Genomic DNA, 17,206 nt, shown 5'->3' with positions numbered 1-17,206 from the left:
CACTTATTAGCCACATAGCCTTGGGTGAGCAAGTACCTTTTCCTCTCTCAGCCTCTTCTGTAAGACGAGAACACTACTATCTGTTTTGTGGAGTTCTTTTGAGCGTTAGGGGATGCATACTTGGCAGAAATTAAGAACTCAATAAATAGAAGATCTATTATTAGTTATTAGTAGTAATACTGCTTTCAATTTGCTCATCATAAAAAAAAAACGCTGTAAGATATGTTCATTTTCTATGTGGCTAAATACCAAGATACTAATCACTAAATATCAACACTGCACCTGGTTCTAGTGAAATGAAAGACAAAACTTGCTATTATTTTAAAAATCTGTCTATCCATCCATCCTTCCATCTATCTAACCAACCAACCACCTCTCTCTCTCTCTCTCTCTATCTATCTATCTATCTATCAAAAAGCAGACTGCCACATTCAACACCTCATTTGGATGTGTCTCGAGTCTTGGTAGCTTGACTGCCCTATGTTCTCCTACGACTAGACCTTGAGAGCTTGTCTGCAGGTTCTAGCTGGGGAGCACAGCTACTCACATACCCTTGACTGAAAAACAGTCCTCCTCTGTCGGAGAAGGTTGTCCTCTTTGACCGAGCACATAGCTTCAGGAGGGACAGACATGGAGTGGTGACGGGGGAAGGGGACACCTGCCTAGGGAGCCAGATCAGCCAGAACAACGGGGTGACAGATGTCACAGACTGCCCTCACATCCAGTAAAACTTTTTAAACATTCAGGGGGAGCCTGGCTGGCTCAGTGGGTTAAGCATCTGACTCTTGGTCTCAGGGTCTTGAGACCAAGCCCTCACTGGGCTCCATGCTGACTATGGAGTCTGCTTGAGATTCTCTCTCTTTGTCCCCACCCTTGGCCCTCCCTACACCCTGCACTTGTGCAGTCTCTCTCAAATAAAATCTTTTTTATTTTTTAAGATTGTATTTATTTGACAGAGAGCAATCACAAGCAGGCAGAGAGGCAGGCAGAGAAGGGTGGGGGGAGCAGGCTCCCCGCTGAGCAGAGAGCCGGATGTGGGACTCGATCCCAGGACCCTGAGATCATGACCTGAGCCAAAGGCAGAGGCTTAACCCACCCAGGTGCCCAAAAGAAATAAAATCTTAAAAAAAAAAAAAAAAAAAAAGGCAACTTTTAAAACATTCAGATCCCACAACATGGGGAAAACAGCCCCTGGTAATCAAGAGCTGGCCCAAGGGTATCCACCTGAGAATTCTGATGAAGGTGGCGACAAGGGCTTGACCTAGAAGAGAAGTCCAGGAACCCGAAATATGAAAAAGATCCCCTACACCTCTTTTGATGCCTTATCCCGTCAATGAGGAACTCAAGGTCCACAGGGTTAAAGGTTTTAATTAAGATCACTCAGGTCACTGACAAAACTACAGCCAGGACTGAAGCTTCACAGTCACAGGATTTTCCACTCAGCATACTATATATCACATAGCATGTATGTCTAAAGAAACAATTATTACTACAGACCAGGATCTATGCTAGGCTCTCCCCATGCCTGTCCTTGAGGGATGTACAGCCCAGTGGCCAAGAGAGGGAAACAGATGTGGTATGACTAAGCACTGCAAAGTGTACAAGATGCTTGGGGCAAAGAAGAAAACCTTGACTAAGCCTTGGGGAAGGGGGTCAAGGGGAGGATTTCTCTGGAAATAAATCCAAGGTGAGTTCTGAAGGATGAATGTAGGCCGGCTTGGTGAAGAGGAGAGAGGTGGTGTTGAAGGTTCGGGGTAACAGGATGGGCAAAGAGGCACGCACAGCAGTGCTGGGGGGTAAAACAGGAGGCAGGGAGCCCAGAATGGGGGCAGATGAGGCAGGTAGGGGCCATTCCAAGCCAAGCACCTGCCATCTAGGAGATGCTTGTGATGGGATGACAACCAGGAAGAAGGGAGCCTGGGGACGTTTGGGACCCATTCCTTATGGAATCCCAGAGAAAGGAAGAAATTGAACTCCCTGGCCTGTCTTGAGTCCAGAGGTTTCAGAGTATTCAGAGGGAGGGCTGGGGAAGGTGCAGACAACAAAAGACAATCTTGTTCCGCTAACTCTGCCTCCTTGCTAATAATGAAATGGTTTCTTGGTGATCGCTAATTTTCTGCCCCCACTTACCACGCTGAGATGAACAGACACTCCTGGGTCGGGAATGGGAAGTTTGTGCAGAGTTTCAAGAAGCTCATTCCACTGATTCTCCTGAAAGAAATAAAAGGTCTAAGTAACAAAAGCAAGGCTGAGCCCTTCCGTGAGAGGCCTGCAGGGAGGTCTGGGCACACGGTAAGCCGGAGGCCCCCATGACTGAGGGGGCTGGGGAGGTGCTGGCCCCCGTACAGAAATAGGCTTGATATTCAAGCAGGGTTGGACAAAAGACACTGCTTATGGCTCAATATAAAAGCCAACTAGATCCTCCCACACCAAGTCTGACATTTTCTACAGAGTGAGACACCTACCATGACCGCCTTTTATGGCTCATATACCATAAGCTCTCAGCAAACCTATCCTCTCAACTCCATAGCAACAACTTTTAAATGCAAGCAGTCCTAGCTCACGGGGCGGGGGCGGTTGGGAGAAATAAGGATGACACTATAGATCTTGTCTTCATCATCATTACCCTCAATTAATTTTATTGAGTGTTCACTGGATACACACAGCAGCATCCAATTATGGAAAGTTAAAATGAACTACACACAACAGTATGCAATACAGTATGGTGGCTGTGCATTTTAATTAGTGAAACGGAGCCACAGAATGAAATACAAAGCAGTACAAACTATTCGATTGAAAACAGATTCACTTTTAAAATGCTCAAAAGAACGCTGCTTACAGAATTATGCAAAAGCCATTTCTCCCACCCTGCGGAATTGTCTGTGCTAACAGAACAGCATTGAGCTTCCATGGGTTTCCATTTGTTATCTGTCTGATCCTCACAACTACCCCACTTCACAGATTGAAAACTGAGGCTCCAAAGGGTGAAACAACTTGGCTCAGATCAGCCAGTTAGTAAGTTGCACAGCCAGAAGCTACATGCGGGTTCGCTGTGTTCAAGCCCAGAGAACTCTCCACTGCTCCACAACAGTCGCGGGTAGTGGATTTAAAAGAAAGGCAAAAAGAGTCAATGAGCCCAGATTAAAAACCTGCTTCAGTCTGAACTCTCATCATTCGATCTTCTCACAGGGAAATGAACGTGTGTGCATGTGCACACGTTTTATTTTGCTACACAATTACAGGAAGCAATTCTGTATTTCCCGAACTACTTAAAAGTGAGTTGCTGACATTACGTTCCATCATCCATAAATACAAAGGACCATCTCCAGTACAAACCACAACTAATCATCAAAAAATCTGGAAATTAACATTGACAGAACATTACCATCAAATCCTCAGATCCCTTCAAGTTTTATCCACTGTGCCCATAATGTCCTTGGAGAGCAAAACCATCCAGGCTCAGAAGCGCATGTTGCCTTTAGTTACGATTCTCTGGTCTTCATCAGTCTGGAAAAGGTCCCGAGTCTTTCCCAGATTTGTAGAAACTTGACAGTGAGACCAGCCATTTTGTTGAATAATTCCCAATTGTCTGATGTCTTCTATTGATTCAGACTTCAATTCTTTCCATTACTCGTGATGTTCACTTTGATCATTTGATTAATTATTCTGAAGCCTCTACTGGGAAGGTACTCATTCTCCCTTTGTGTTTAGCAAGCATTTTGTGGAGTGATACTTTATGTAAACATCCCCTTCCTCATCAAAACTTTGAACTTATTTATTTATTTATATTGGTAAGCACATATGGTTTCCTGTTTTATTCAATGATTATAAATCTTTGCTATCATTATTTGTTTTAATGCTCAAATTGTCCCAGATTGGACCAGTGGGAACCCCTTATCCATTTCAAGCTCACTTCTGTGTCTTTCTGACATGTCCCCGACATGCTTTGAGCACTTCTTCTGAGCACTTTTTGACACAAAAAGATATTGCAGGCTCATTTTATACTTTCCCTGCAATGGCCCTAGAATTAGACATTTCTTCAGAGAGCCCCGGCTCCTTTTAATGGAGAATGTTATTTAGAAACCACAATGTGCGTACTAGGTACATTCATTGCTACGTGGGTATGGCTAACCCCAGACTCTTTTAGTGGTTAGAACCAGAAAACATACTATGCACACAGAGACCCACAATATATGCATTTTTATTGATTTCTATATCACATATTTGGAAAGTCACCAGGTCATACTGATGGCTCTAATTCCAATCCAATATAGGAATCCTTCTAGTTTCCTACCTTTTCATATTTGTAACTAAATTCTATAGAAATGACAATCAATCCTATTTTCTTAATATATTTATTTATTTGTATGTAACCAATCTTTTATTGGTTACATACCAATAGGGCCCCTATCCACTCAGGGGCCCTCCTTGCCCTGCCTGAGAACAGATATTCAATGCCAGGCTGCTACAGTCCACTCCTCTCCAACAAGAATGCCCTTTCTACCCTAGGATCCAACACCCCAGTGCTGGACCGCTGCTTCCCCCTCTCCCTTGTGGATCCTTCTAGGTCCTCCTAGGGTTCAGATATCTGCTGCCAAGCCACTGCCACTACTACTGCACGCACATGAACGACCACTTCGTCCCCTTGGGCTCTGACACCCTCAGCCAGGCTGCTCTCCAGCTCGGATGCCCTCTTCAACCCCTGCCAACTCTTTCACAGGGATGCCCTCAATGCCCGATCCAGGGTCTGATAACCGTGGTAGATCAATGACCCAAACAGACACCCCCATCCTGTGTCTTAGGCTCCAACACTCCACTCTGAGCTGTCATGGTCACTATCCACCCCCAAGCCCCCCAGTTGAAGCCTACCATGCCCAAAGACTTTTGGACTTGGGGAGGGGATTCTGTTTAATAAAAGCTTTTATATAAACAACAGAAAAATAAAAACAGAGTTTTTATTGTTCTAATCTAATGACTCACACCTTGCCAACAAGTAAGCCAATTGTAGACAGATTTCCTATCATTAGTGTCATAATTCCTTTAACCAGAAAAAAATTTAATAGAAAGAGTACTGGGGACAGTGGAAACAGACTCCACTAAAACACATCACTGATTACAACTCAACACTTCAAGAGGAAGGGTCCTTCCTGGGGCAATGGCCCAGAGGACTGGTACACCAATTTCCCAGGGCAATAATCCTATCTCCCCTACGCACTGGGTGTACAAACCCAACCTTTTCTATACCACAAGACAAGTGTTTAAAAGTCTAATGTGTTTTGACTGGAGCATTAATATGGAAGAAAAAAATATGTGAGCCAATCTCCAATTCCAAGACTGTTAAGAGCCTACATGTGATACAATTCTATTTACTAAAGATATCTTTCAAATTTGAGTGAAAACCTGAATGTTTGACTAAAGTGAATTGTGAACATCAATCGATGAACAGACCCAAGGTAGCCTCTGAATTCATTCATCAAAGAATAAATCAGTTCAAAGAATAAATCACCTCCTTCATGACACAATTCCCTTATATCTAAGCATCCTTTCAGAGTGAGTGTAGTGACCTAGGGAGCCATTTCTATTAGTTATTCCCTCCATTTACTGTGGCCTCTGGAATACACTGCTAGTGAGTAAATCTTACTTGAAGGAAAGATGTCTCCATTATACACACATTTTCCAATTTTTCTCCAAAGCAGCATTTCCTCAAGTATGTTCTAGGAAACATTAGTATCTCAGAATTTTAATATTTGTCGTGGAATAAAAAGGGCTTGGGACCAAATAAGATGGTAAGCACTAAGGAACACACATTTCTCCACGGCAGGACCTTCTCAGCGCCACCAGGAAAAGAATCTTAAGGAAACAAAAACGAAATACAGCTTTCCCTCTCTCCAAACCCAAGGTTACTGAACTATACCCCCCCTTTTTTTAATGGACCTAATGTTCTGTAGAAAGTATGAGGACAAAAAAACCTCTGTAACATTTAATAATAATGTATCATCAATTAAAGATCTTAGGCCATTTACAAAAAGGAAAATTTAATAAGTTAGATATAGGGACAAATATTCAACTCATTAGCAATCAAAGAAATGTAATTAAAACAATGAGACTATTCACTTGTCAAATAAACAACAGATTCAACAAATGATACTGCTGAGAGCACGGTCAGCCAAGCGCTCCAGTACATTCCTAGGGAAGGGCGTCTTTTAAGAAAACAGTACAATTCTTTTGGAAAACAGTTTGGCAAATTCTTTTAAATATTTATGTCCGCTGCCCTAAAAAATGGCCCCTCTGAGATTTTCCTCTTAAGGAAATAATCCAAAATGAAGAAAATGCTTTATGTTCAATGATGCTAATAGCTACATTTAAACAGTGCCCCCTCCCCCCCAAAAAACCCTCCCCCAACCCCCCAAAAAAACCCCCCCGGTGTTCCTGGGTGGCACAGTCGGTTAAGTGCCCGACTCTTGATTTCAGCTTGGGTCATGGTCTCTGGGCTGTGAGACTAAGCCTTGCATCCGGGTTGGGCTCCACACTTGGTGGGGAGTCTGCTTCTCTCCCCTTCTCTCTCCCTCTGCCCCTCCCTGCTCTGTGCATGCATCCATGTGCACGTGCTCTCTAACATAAATAAATACACTTAAAAAAAAAAAAATCTCCAACAACAGGGAAATGTTTCTAAGGTCCATAATAAAATGCTATACACCCATGAAAAATATTCAGTCTTTTTACTAGCCTAGGGGAAATGCTTCTGTTACCACAGCACGTGAAAAATCTGAGCTATGAAAGTCTAAATACAGCTCCAGTAGACTTCTGACATCCATGGGAGACACTTCCACATATCATTTCTTCCGAAAGTACGGTAAAGTAGAGCTAACTTTTTAAGGAATTTTCCAGACCCTTAAAAAAATTACCGGAAATGCACAATAAAGCCTTACTGGAGGGGGAACTTGGCACAGGTGGCCAGGTCTCTTGCCAGTTAAGTGTTTTACACACAAATAGAGCTTTGCGGCATGACGTGTACAGTTCAAATTCGTGCCTCAGCAAAATTATAATTTAATAAATGTCATGAACTTCCAGGGCTGTTTGGGAGTATCAGCTATCATCTATCAGAAGATTAACTCTGAATGCTTAGGGTCTATCTATTATTCCTTCAACTCAAAAAGTAAAGGAAGAAAACACACCAAAATTCTAGCAATTGTTATTTTCAGGTAGGAAGGGGGAACACATCAGGAGTGATTTTTCTCTTCTTCTCTATTTCGAAATTCCCCAGACTTTCTATAATGGGCATGCACTACTTTTTTGGTAAACCTTCTGGTGATATATGAGACACGTATTATTTTAATAAACAAAGTTGAAGTTACTTGCTAAAAAGAAAAATACAAGGTAAATACCTGGCCTTTTGTTGTATAATCCGCCAAGATGTTAAGCAGCTTATAAAATACTTCGAACCAGGGAAGATAGCTGGGGAAAGAAGAGGAGAAACATGACATATTAGTATGCAGGTCAAAAACTTGAACCAGGAGCTGATTCAAGACTGGTACATTTCAGTTTTTCCTCTACATTCTGAAGAGTTGTCCTGTTATAGGCTGCTGAAAACACAGACTGGTAGAATGCTAATTATTTCTGGGATTTTAAAAAATTGCCTGTGTAAGGTGGAGGACTGAATGTCCATTATAAATTATTCCCATGCCTCAGAGCTAGAACAGACTCATAGAGAAGAAATTCAAAGCAGACTCTGCAATCAGGAACCATCTCTGCATCGCCCTCCAGGCCTCTCCCACCACACCCACCCTTTCCAGGAAGCTTCTGTGCAAGTTCCGCATGATTGGACACACACAGCCACGCACTCATACATACAACACTTCCCCTGCTGCTGCCTGCAAGGTGTCCCAAAGGCCCCATGAGCCTGAAGCCAATCATACTGTGGCATCAAACTTCCTATCCCTACCACACCCCCTCTAGACTGACTGCGGGACAAGCTCTCTCTGTCCCCACTGCCCCCTACTGGGTCCTGACCATGGTGCCCCTTCACTCTGAGGACAGTCTGGTCCTGACCTCACTCTACCCTCCATGGGGCTTCAAGAATATTCTTTCTGAAATGCACAACTAAGTGGCCCACGGATCCAGTTCCTGCAGTGGTGCCATCACCAGTGGACTCTGAAGACGGCGGTGGAGGCTCTTCGTTGTCAATCCCTGACTGGCTACCCGCTCTACTTCCCCACGTGCACTCTCCTCTCAAGGCAGCCTCTTTCCAAGAATGGCCAGGCATCCTCAAGCCTGCCCGAGCTTTCATACACTTGGCCCTTTTCTCCCTCTGACCTTCATGGTCCAGGCGAGCTGATTTCCACGCATCCTCCTAACGGTCCCCCGCACGCTCCCCATCCCCACCCCTCATGCCCTAATTCCTTCTTCTCTGTGCTGCCCGGGTCACATGCATACCCGCGTTATAACATTCCACACACCACGTGGCACTCAATGGTGTGTCTGTTCTGCTAACAGACTGTGCACCGAGAAGGAAGGATCTCATCTTTCTTCACTCTGTCTTCCCGGGGCCAAGCAAGGAGCCCAGCACACCACTGGTGCTCAGCGTTGACGGAGCAAACACAACTCAACAAAGGCTGAGAGCAAAGGCATGTTAAGGTTACAGAATTGTTGCTGAACTATCTCCCACCCCCAACCCCCTCCGCCCAGAAGTTCTGTCACATAATGTAAATGGCTTTATTCTCCAGTAAGAAACTTTTCCAAAGTGACAAGGGGTCAGGCGAGGAGGCTGTCGCACCAAGCCCCTGCTGTCCCGCTCGCATCTGCCCTGCTGCGCTCACAGGGTCCGCTCCTGGGAGAGCTGGACGGGCAGTGGAGCGCTGATCCCACCGGGCGGGGGGAGCTCAGCACCCGGCCCTGACTCCCAGCTGTACTGCCGAGGGTAACAGATGAAGTGAGAGGCAATCCAGAGGACAGATAAAGTGCACAGTTCTCCATCAGGAACGACGTCTGAAGCCAGCACATGCTACTGTAAAATTTAAGTAGCTTATCAAAATATACTGATAAGTAACTTAACTTTTCACTTCTATGACAGTATTATCACTTATGTTAATATGTTTCAATCAGCCCTGGCAGCTGCATATTGACTATTACACAGCAAATGCCTGCTGCCACTTTCCACAGCATTTACTTTGGCAGAGCAATGTAAACATTCAAGAGGGATTAGGGAGGAGATAAGTTTCTCCCTTCCTATTCTGCTAAATAAACCTCGGCTGAGTTAAAAGCCATTATAGTGGGAACAATAAATCCCCTCAGACGAAAACTCTTGCCCAGATTAGAGGACTCTTAGTAAACAAATTCAACCAAGGATTACAAATCCCTCCCCCCTCCCAATACCCAAAAGAGAAAATACCACTAGTTAAATCCAGCGACTCGAAGTCAGGAAGGGGGGGGCGGGCAGAGGCAGGGAAGGGGAGCGGGTGGAAGATGAGAAAATATTTTCTTGCAAGGAAATCCCGGCCTGAAGGAAATGAGAGAAAAGCTGAAGTCATTTCAGGAATTCTAGATGAGGAGCTGTGGGGCAGGCCGGATTCTCTGGTAATTCGGGACTGTGGGATACATGGACGTCGTTTCTGCCATGACGTCAAACTGGCCCACCAGCTCGGGCCCTAAGCCCAAGTCTCCCGTGTCCTCCACGGCCAGGGGGCGGAGGGAAGGTGGCCTGGTAGGGCCACCCGGCTCACAGCAGGGCGCCCAGCTTCTCACCCGCGGCCTCACCCTCACCAAATCGATTCTTTTTGGCTCCACGAAGCAGAACCCTCAGCCACGGGAGGTTTCGCAGTTACCCTGGAGATCAGCTATTCCTTTCTCCCTGTGGCCTGACCGGACGCAACTGTTCCCCACATGTTGTCCCCTGTGCACTGACAGATGAATATCCAGGGATGGCAGCGTTAAGGTCTTGAAACCAAAACCCAGCTGTCTTCTTCTTCAAAGGATCCCTCTTTTTCCCTGTTGGGAGGCCAGGGTTCACAGCTGAACCTTATCCAGTGGCGTTTCCTGTACCGCTTCATTAGTGCTGGCACAAGGGCTCTGCCCGCCTGCGGGGCTGCAGGTGAGGCCAGGGAGCCTTCCACTCCATTCTGCGCGTGTCTGTCATCATGCAGCAAACACTACTTCCTGGGCCAGAGACAGGAAACAAACACTCCATTTCCCTGCTTGTCCCTGGACATCTACAGGGGTTGCAAACGTCTTTGGGCCTGCTCTACTTGCCTCCGTGCGAGCACCACCGTGCAGTGGGCTCAGTCCAAGGCTCGGGCCCCAATGACAAACAACAGAAGGTCCCTGCCTTCAGGAAGGCCATGGTCCTGGTGGGGAAAAGAGACATGGACGGTGAAATAGTTTGTGTGAGGGGGAGCTGGAACTCTTTTCCAAGGGTCTGGTTTAGCTCAGGATTTGGATCAAGTTGTAAAATTACCATGGCCAATCAGCAGAGCCTTCCTTGATGGGGGGAAAAGCCAAGGTGGGACAAGCCTGCTTCCCAGGCACTGGCCACGATCCACACTTCTCTCACCAAAGTGTGTCTCGGATAACTCTGTCCCAGGCTCTGCCATCAGTCCCTGGCCTAAGAGTCAAATGGAGAACGCTTTTGTTTTGTGTGAGGCAATACAGAGTCTTAAACTTGAGAAGAACTCAGGCAGCATCTGTGGATTCCTACACACATGGCCGCACTGCTACGGGCTGTCACAGGCCCTTGTAAGATGTGCAGGGCAGGCTTGAGACATAATACTTAGAGTCAAACAGCCCATGGAAAAAATCACCTGTAAAAGGCCCTTCGGCTGCCCCCCACATAGAGCAGATATGGTTTTAGAGACACAGTGTAGCTGGCCTGAGTTTGCGGGGGCCCATACTGAATGAAAACTGTCTATGCTCCAATCTGTCAGCTTACTGAGCTGCTTACCCTCCAGCTGAACTCAGGAACTGAGTCCGACTGAGGACAGATGACTTACATTTCTAATCTCACTCCACTGAATGGACTGTCAGGATAATCATTCCCACTGTTTTGTGTATACACGCATGTGTGTAAGTGACCTTGTACGAGTGTACATGTGATAGGATCCCACTCCAGTGTCGTAAGTACTTAGATAGAAAACCATTACAAATTTTAAAAAGCTCTCCCACATCTCTTGCTAATAGTTGAGTTCAAAGCCATCAGATGAGCCCAAGCAAGACAGGGGTGTGTGTGTGAGGGGGAGCAATGGAGGCAGACCCTGACCAAGCTGAGGAAAGTGTCCCTTGACAGAACACCAGCTGTGAGCAGATGTCAGAGTTCAAGCACAGAGAGGAGGAAATCCTCCTGTAGGGGCCACCAGGCCTCAGAGTTTTGGAGTCTGAATGGGGTGAGATGGGTTTCCTCGTGAGGAAAAGTCAGGGCTCCAGCAAGATCAGGAGAGTAAAAACACAGAAGGTAGCCTGGCTTGGAGGGTCAGAACTCAAGAAGGGGGGGAAGTGGTGTCTAAGTAGGGGCAAGGCCTGATGCTGGGTAAGAAAGCATCTATGTCTAGAGAAAGAGGTTGACTAGACTGGTGTCAAAAAAACCCAGAGCATCTGGAAGGCAGTTCCATGTGGGATGTCAGAGCCTAAGTAGGTAAAGGGCTTCCACGAAGGGTGGCGAGGCAGAGCCCAAGCAGTTGAGAAGGTAGGAAGAGAAGGCAGTGCCTAAGAGGTCAAATCCAAGTGTGGGGAGTAGGCCGGCCACAGAGGAAAGGCGCTACAGCAGCAAGAGTCTGATCGAGACTGATCAAGCATGTAAACATATAATGGAATTACTACTATCAGAGAAGAGAGTTACAAATATGGACCAGGAGAAAACAGGAATGAACCTATGGTGTCGTATTGGAATTAGAGATAACTGTGTGACATCATGGAGACAAATGAAAGAACTAGAAATGCAAATGTATGTATGTGCATACTGATGTGTATATGTACATTATACATGCATAGATACTCTGGCTTTAGCCACTGAGAGACCCTGGAGAAGAGACACCCCAATTATAATGGGCATACTTAAGTGTCCAGATCTTGGTTTCTAAGTACCAGAGCTCCTTGAAGAAAAGTCTGATTCCAGAGCTGGGGCTGGGAAATATCTTGTTGTGCTAGAAAAAAGGCAGGTTCAACACCTAAGATTAGGACAGGTCAACAGGACAGAAAAGCCAGTGTGGAGGGTCTCCTGCTGACAAAAATCTGTGACAATCTGAGCATAAACCAAATAATGATAGAAAGAGAATATGTAAAAATAAATAAAATAGGAAATCACAATTCTGTGCTAATGTAAATAAATGAATCGTTAAGTCTGACGAGGATAAAATGAGGATACTGAGAATACACTTTTTAATTATAAAGGGAAAAAGAAGGGAGAAGCCTGGGAGACACAACCTTAAGTAACGCAACAAGCTGAAAGTGTGCCAACTGACAGGATACGGTGAAACAATACAGAATACGTCCATCCTATTCCAGCCACAGACCCAGAACCCAATCCGGAGGATAAGAGACTTTCTACAAATTAACAGCCAATGTCAAGTTCATAGAAGTGTAGGAAATGTTGAGAATCTACTCCAGAATAAGACAATAAGAGAGACAGGACAACTAATCCAACATGTGATTCTACACTACAGCTTGCCCCCCTATATATAGGAGGTCCAAGTACTACACGGAAGTATTATGTTAAAAGCAACTTTCTGATCTTGACAATTGCATGTAGTTATGGAAAACAATCTTCCTTCCTTCCTCTCCCTTCCTCCCTCTCTCTCTCCCTTCTTACTTTAAGTAGGCTCCATGCCCAGCGTGGGGCTTCAACACACTACGCTAAGAGTCAGAGTCATGTGCTCTACAGAGCTAGGGAGGTGCCCCAAGAATATTTCCTTTAAAAAAAAATACACACTAAAGTATTTGGGGGTTACTGGGTATTATTTGGCAACATCTCCCAAATGGGCATTTGTATTATACCCACAACTTTTCTATGTATCTATCTTTAAAGATTTTATTTATTTGAGAGAGAGAGAGAGCATGAGCCGGGGGAAGGGCAGAGGGAGAAGGAGAAGCAGATTCCCCGCTGGACAGGGAGACTGACAGGGGGCTTGATCCCAGGACCCTGGGATAATGACCTGAGCTGAAGGCAGACGCTTAACCAATTGAGCCACTCACGTGTCCCTTTTATATGTTTGTTATTGTTTCAAAACTGAAATAAAATGGGAGAGAAGAGGATCTAAAGGGTCTTTCATTTCATCAAAAACACCATAAGTAGAGCAGTTTGAGTATACAGAATAAGAACATGAGCTGGGAAAAGAAAATTTTGAATTTTAAGCCATGGCTCTAGGGAGGGGCATGCAACAGAGAAAGGGCGGGTTGCAACGGTGGGAGTCAATAGTCCCTGCACAGAGAAGGCCGAGCATCAGCTAAGTCCTCAAAGAGGTTGTTCTCAGTGTATGGGAAGAAGGCTGGAAGGGGTGGGGATAAAGTACATTAAGGACAGAAAAGAAATCTCGCGAGCACTGACTAGCAGGCTTGGCCTGCTGGGCCTGATCTGAGAACTGTGTGCAGCTGGAATAGCCAGAAAGAAGGGTACGCGGGCTGTAGGACAGAAGGCCAGGTAGGGGTCGAAAAAGCCAGACCCCAGGGGCCTGTCATATGCCAAACTGATGGGCCTCCCCTTTTATTCTGTCATCACTGGGGGACTGAAGGGCTGGTTCAAGAGATGTTCTATTCTGAGGACCAGTATTTAGAGCTAGGTATAAAGTGATCATTTCCCCCTCGGCACAGTCCAGCAGATCTCAGCCTGGACAGAACATGTCTACTTTGTGTTACCCTAAAGAGAAAAATCTTAGATAATCTAGTTCTATCCATAATATTTAAAGAGATCAAGGTAAGTTCTGGTTCTACTAGAAATAATAAAAAGAAAAGTACTTTATAACAACATTTTAACATGGAAACACTCAGACACCATTGTATTAGAGATATAACAAAGTAGTTTCTTCCTGGGTACTGTAGAGCTGCTTTTAACTTAGGTCTGGAATGAGTTTAAAGCTAAGGAGAGTGACACAGAATAAGGTCTTTCAATTTTTCTCAGCGATTTCCGCTGCCTGAGGAGCTCTTAAAACTCCATCCTGGGTACTCCAAGAGGGATAATCCTTTCGTCTCTCATCTCCTGTCAGATTTTGCCGAGATTCATCGGATGACAAGGCATCCCTTAGTGAAGGCTACCTGGCATTCAGTATTTAAAGTTTTCAAAAAACAAAAACCCCCAAAAATTTAAAAAAAAAAAAAAAAGAAAAGAAAGAAAGAAAAGCAGAGCAGCATGGCATATGCTGGAGACAACATGGACTTGTGTCGAAGAACCGTGGGTGAATCTCAGTTCTGGTTCTAGCTGTGTGACACCTCAGGAAAGCAATCTTGCAAAGACTCAGTTTCCTCTTCTGGAAGACGTCCACCACCTCACTAATGTCCCTGAGGTAGGCAGACACACCCAGTCCGGTGCCTGGACTGCTCCTGGACTGCTCTTCCCACCCCTCTCTGCCTAACGTTCTTGCGGATCTCAGCTCTGACAGGCTCCTTCTGGCTCAGAGGTATCTTTAGAAAGCTGTCCAGGAATTCCTCCCACCCTGCAGTCACCAGAGCGAATAGGAAAGCACGAGCCATTACAAGAGGAAACTACTCATGAATGATGTGTCCACTTAAACCAGTAAGTTCCCACCCAGCCCTTCTGGTTTGACCTAGCATCTCTCCCTGCTCCGTCAGTGTCTTGTTGGCCAAACATCTACAAGAAAATGTAAGTAAAACTACAACCATGGCAAAGGATTCAGGATTTCACAAAGCCCTTGTTGGAGATGCTGGACACCTGCTCAGGTGTGCGGCAAAGTGGCCAAAAAATGAGGACCTGGTGGCCTCAGACTGAGTAACAAGGGACAAAGAGAAAATTCAAAACAAACAAGGATGGTGGCACAATAGTCACATCAAAAGAAAATGAATTCAATATCAAAGGATTTGGAGAGGCCTGGGGGAAATTGATTAAGCCCTCAAATATTTTTCAGTTAATTACTCTTTTTATGATTATGCTGAGAAAGTCAAACATAAGTGTTATTACATCAGAAAAACCATAATCGCTCCCCTAAAAAAAAATTGTCTCATACTTTATTCTATCCCAGAAAGAATGCATTATTGGAATAAAAGCTAGATTTTGCTGAAATCTGATTTCCAAACTTTGAGTTTCATTTTTTTTCCCAGATTAAAAATCCTAAATAAAGTTTCCCCTCATTTTTACTATAAAATTTTGGCCCCCAGTTAAATAGACACATTTTACTCCCAGAATGTGAGGCCCTTCTGGTCTGAGCCTACATGGCGACTCACCATAGTTTATAATGCATGTTTCTTTTTTTTGTCTTCTCCAGTAGTGTCAACTCCATGAGAGCAGGGATCATGGCTGGGTGCTGACTGTTCGGTCTCTAATGTGTGCCTGGCACAAGTTAGACACACAGTAAGTTCCCTTGACAGCTGTAACTCATGCCTGTATTTCCTACTAAGTCCACTGCCACTGGGGTAACAGTCAACCAATCTCATTGGAAGGCAGGGCACTTTGGTAGGCAAATGATCCAGAACCAAAAATGATCCCTGCCAGTGGACTGCTGGAGTCTGTGACAAATAATGAGAACCAAGTGAGCAGTCAAAGCAGACCATGAAGGACGTACAAAGTTGAGGCTTCTTGCCCCTTGCCTATCTCTCCAACACAAGTAAACACCACCATCTACTTTTCGTGTTCCTACTTCAAGTTCTATGGAAAAATGTCACAAAACCCAGCTGATTATTTTCATTTGTCATCTTAGTTTTTCAAGCACCGGTGAACGTTTAAAATTCTTCAAGAATCCTCTATCAGTGCGCATCAGGCCAAGTTCCCCAGAGGGTTTGCTCCAAAGTTTTCCTTCGTCTCCCGTCTCTACCCTTTCCTCCTGCTCTCCAGAAGATATTCTTGTTTCCAAACCTCCTGATGAGAAAAGCTCTTCCACTTCTAGACCTCTCATGTCTTCCCCTTTCCCTCCTAACTGGAGGTAGGAAGTAGAGAAGACCCTAGATGTCAACCACCTTGCCCTCTGTAAGACCTATCTTCTCTCCCATTATAGCCAGCCAATGAGCACTCCATCTATAAGCACAACAAAACACCCATGTGTGGTGGTCCACAGTTTTCAAACTACAGCCTTAGCACCAAGGTGCAAGCATTCCTCCTTCTAATAAAGGAGCACCCCATCCTCCTGAGCTAACCACATTAAATGTCAATAAATGCTTTCTGGAACTTAAAACTGAAGTGACGTTTACAGTCCAAACATCACACATTTCTAGATCATTCGTTCTGCAAACGTTGCAGTCAATCATCCATCAAACCACATATTTCTCCACACTTACTAAGACCCATCCAATATATGCCTGGCATTGTGTGAGGTATGTGGGGAATGAGAGCAAGGGCCCAGCATTTGGAAAGCACACAGTCTAACGAGGGAAGCAGACACATGGGCAGACGATGTCAGCAACACAGCGTCTGTGTTATGATAGAGGTGCATAAAAGGAACAAAATGACACTTTGTTGATCAACTTTCCACCGAGTGCAGTCAGAAGACCCACCTGGGTTTGGGTATCAGTTTCTATCCCTGGGTGTGAGCCATTTGTATGTATTCTCATGCAACTGTTGTGAAGGTGACCTAGGTGAGTGCACCTACCACTGTGCCTGGAACAGAGTAAACACTGTTTTTCCCTGAGAAGATCACACTCTTGGTGCTAGGAAGATCAAAAGTCAGAGGAACCTAAAATAGGAGAACAAACAAACCCCTTTGGGAGATCAAAGTCAGTCTCACTCTATCTGAGCAGTCTGCTTGGCTCACAGCTGCTGATCTCAACTTGTAAATTTATTATGGTAGCCAGTTAAGCTCAAAAATCTCTGATTTATGTCCATAATTAGCATCCCATTGTGAAACCTATTACATCTATGCAGGAAAATGTATTGCATGCACCGAATGAGTAGAAATATTAATTTGCATTAGGAAAAAAACCCCAAAAAGTTCCCATAAAACATCTGTGCTTATATAAATCTACCCAAACACACACTTGGATTTGATTTTGGTAACAAGGCTCTTTTCTCTCTTGATGGGTATTCAATAATTGTTGCTTTTAGAGAGCAGATCTGCCGTCTTCT

General features: G+C 44.9%; 1 protein-coding gene across 7 annotated transcripts in view; it reads right to left on the bottom strand.

The window, feature by feature from the left end:
• DENND1A (DENN domain containing 1A) overlaps positions 1-17,206 on the bottom strand; it is a 492,434-nt gene that overhangs the window by 255,492 nt on the left and 219,736 nt on the right. For all 7 annotated transcript variants that reach the window (XM_032307638.1, XM_032307635.1, XM_032307639.1 and 4 more), the window contains 2 exons: positions 7,386-7,455; positions 2,131-2,211 (listed from right to left, as the gene is read on the bottom strand). In XM_032307638.1, coding sequence (XP_032163529.1) covers positions 2,131-2,211; positions 7,386-7,455 — 151 coding nt within the window. The remainder of the gene's footprint in view (positions 1-2,130; positions 2,212-7,385; positions 7,456-17,206) is intronic.

Source organism: Mustela erminea, chromosome 12, assembly GCF_009829155.1.
Source record: "Mustela erminea isolate mMusErm1 chromosome 12, mMusErm1.Pri, whole genome shotgun sequence".
In the NCBI taxonomy this organism is placed as follows: Eukaryota; Metazoa; Chordata; class Mammalia; order Carnivora; family Mustelidae; genus Mustela; species Mustela erminea.
Note: the sequence above shows the minus strand (reverse complement) of the source record. Positions and strands in the feature narration are given on the sequence as shown.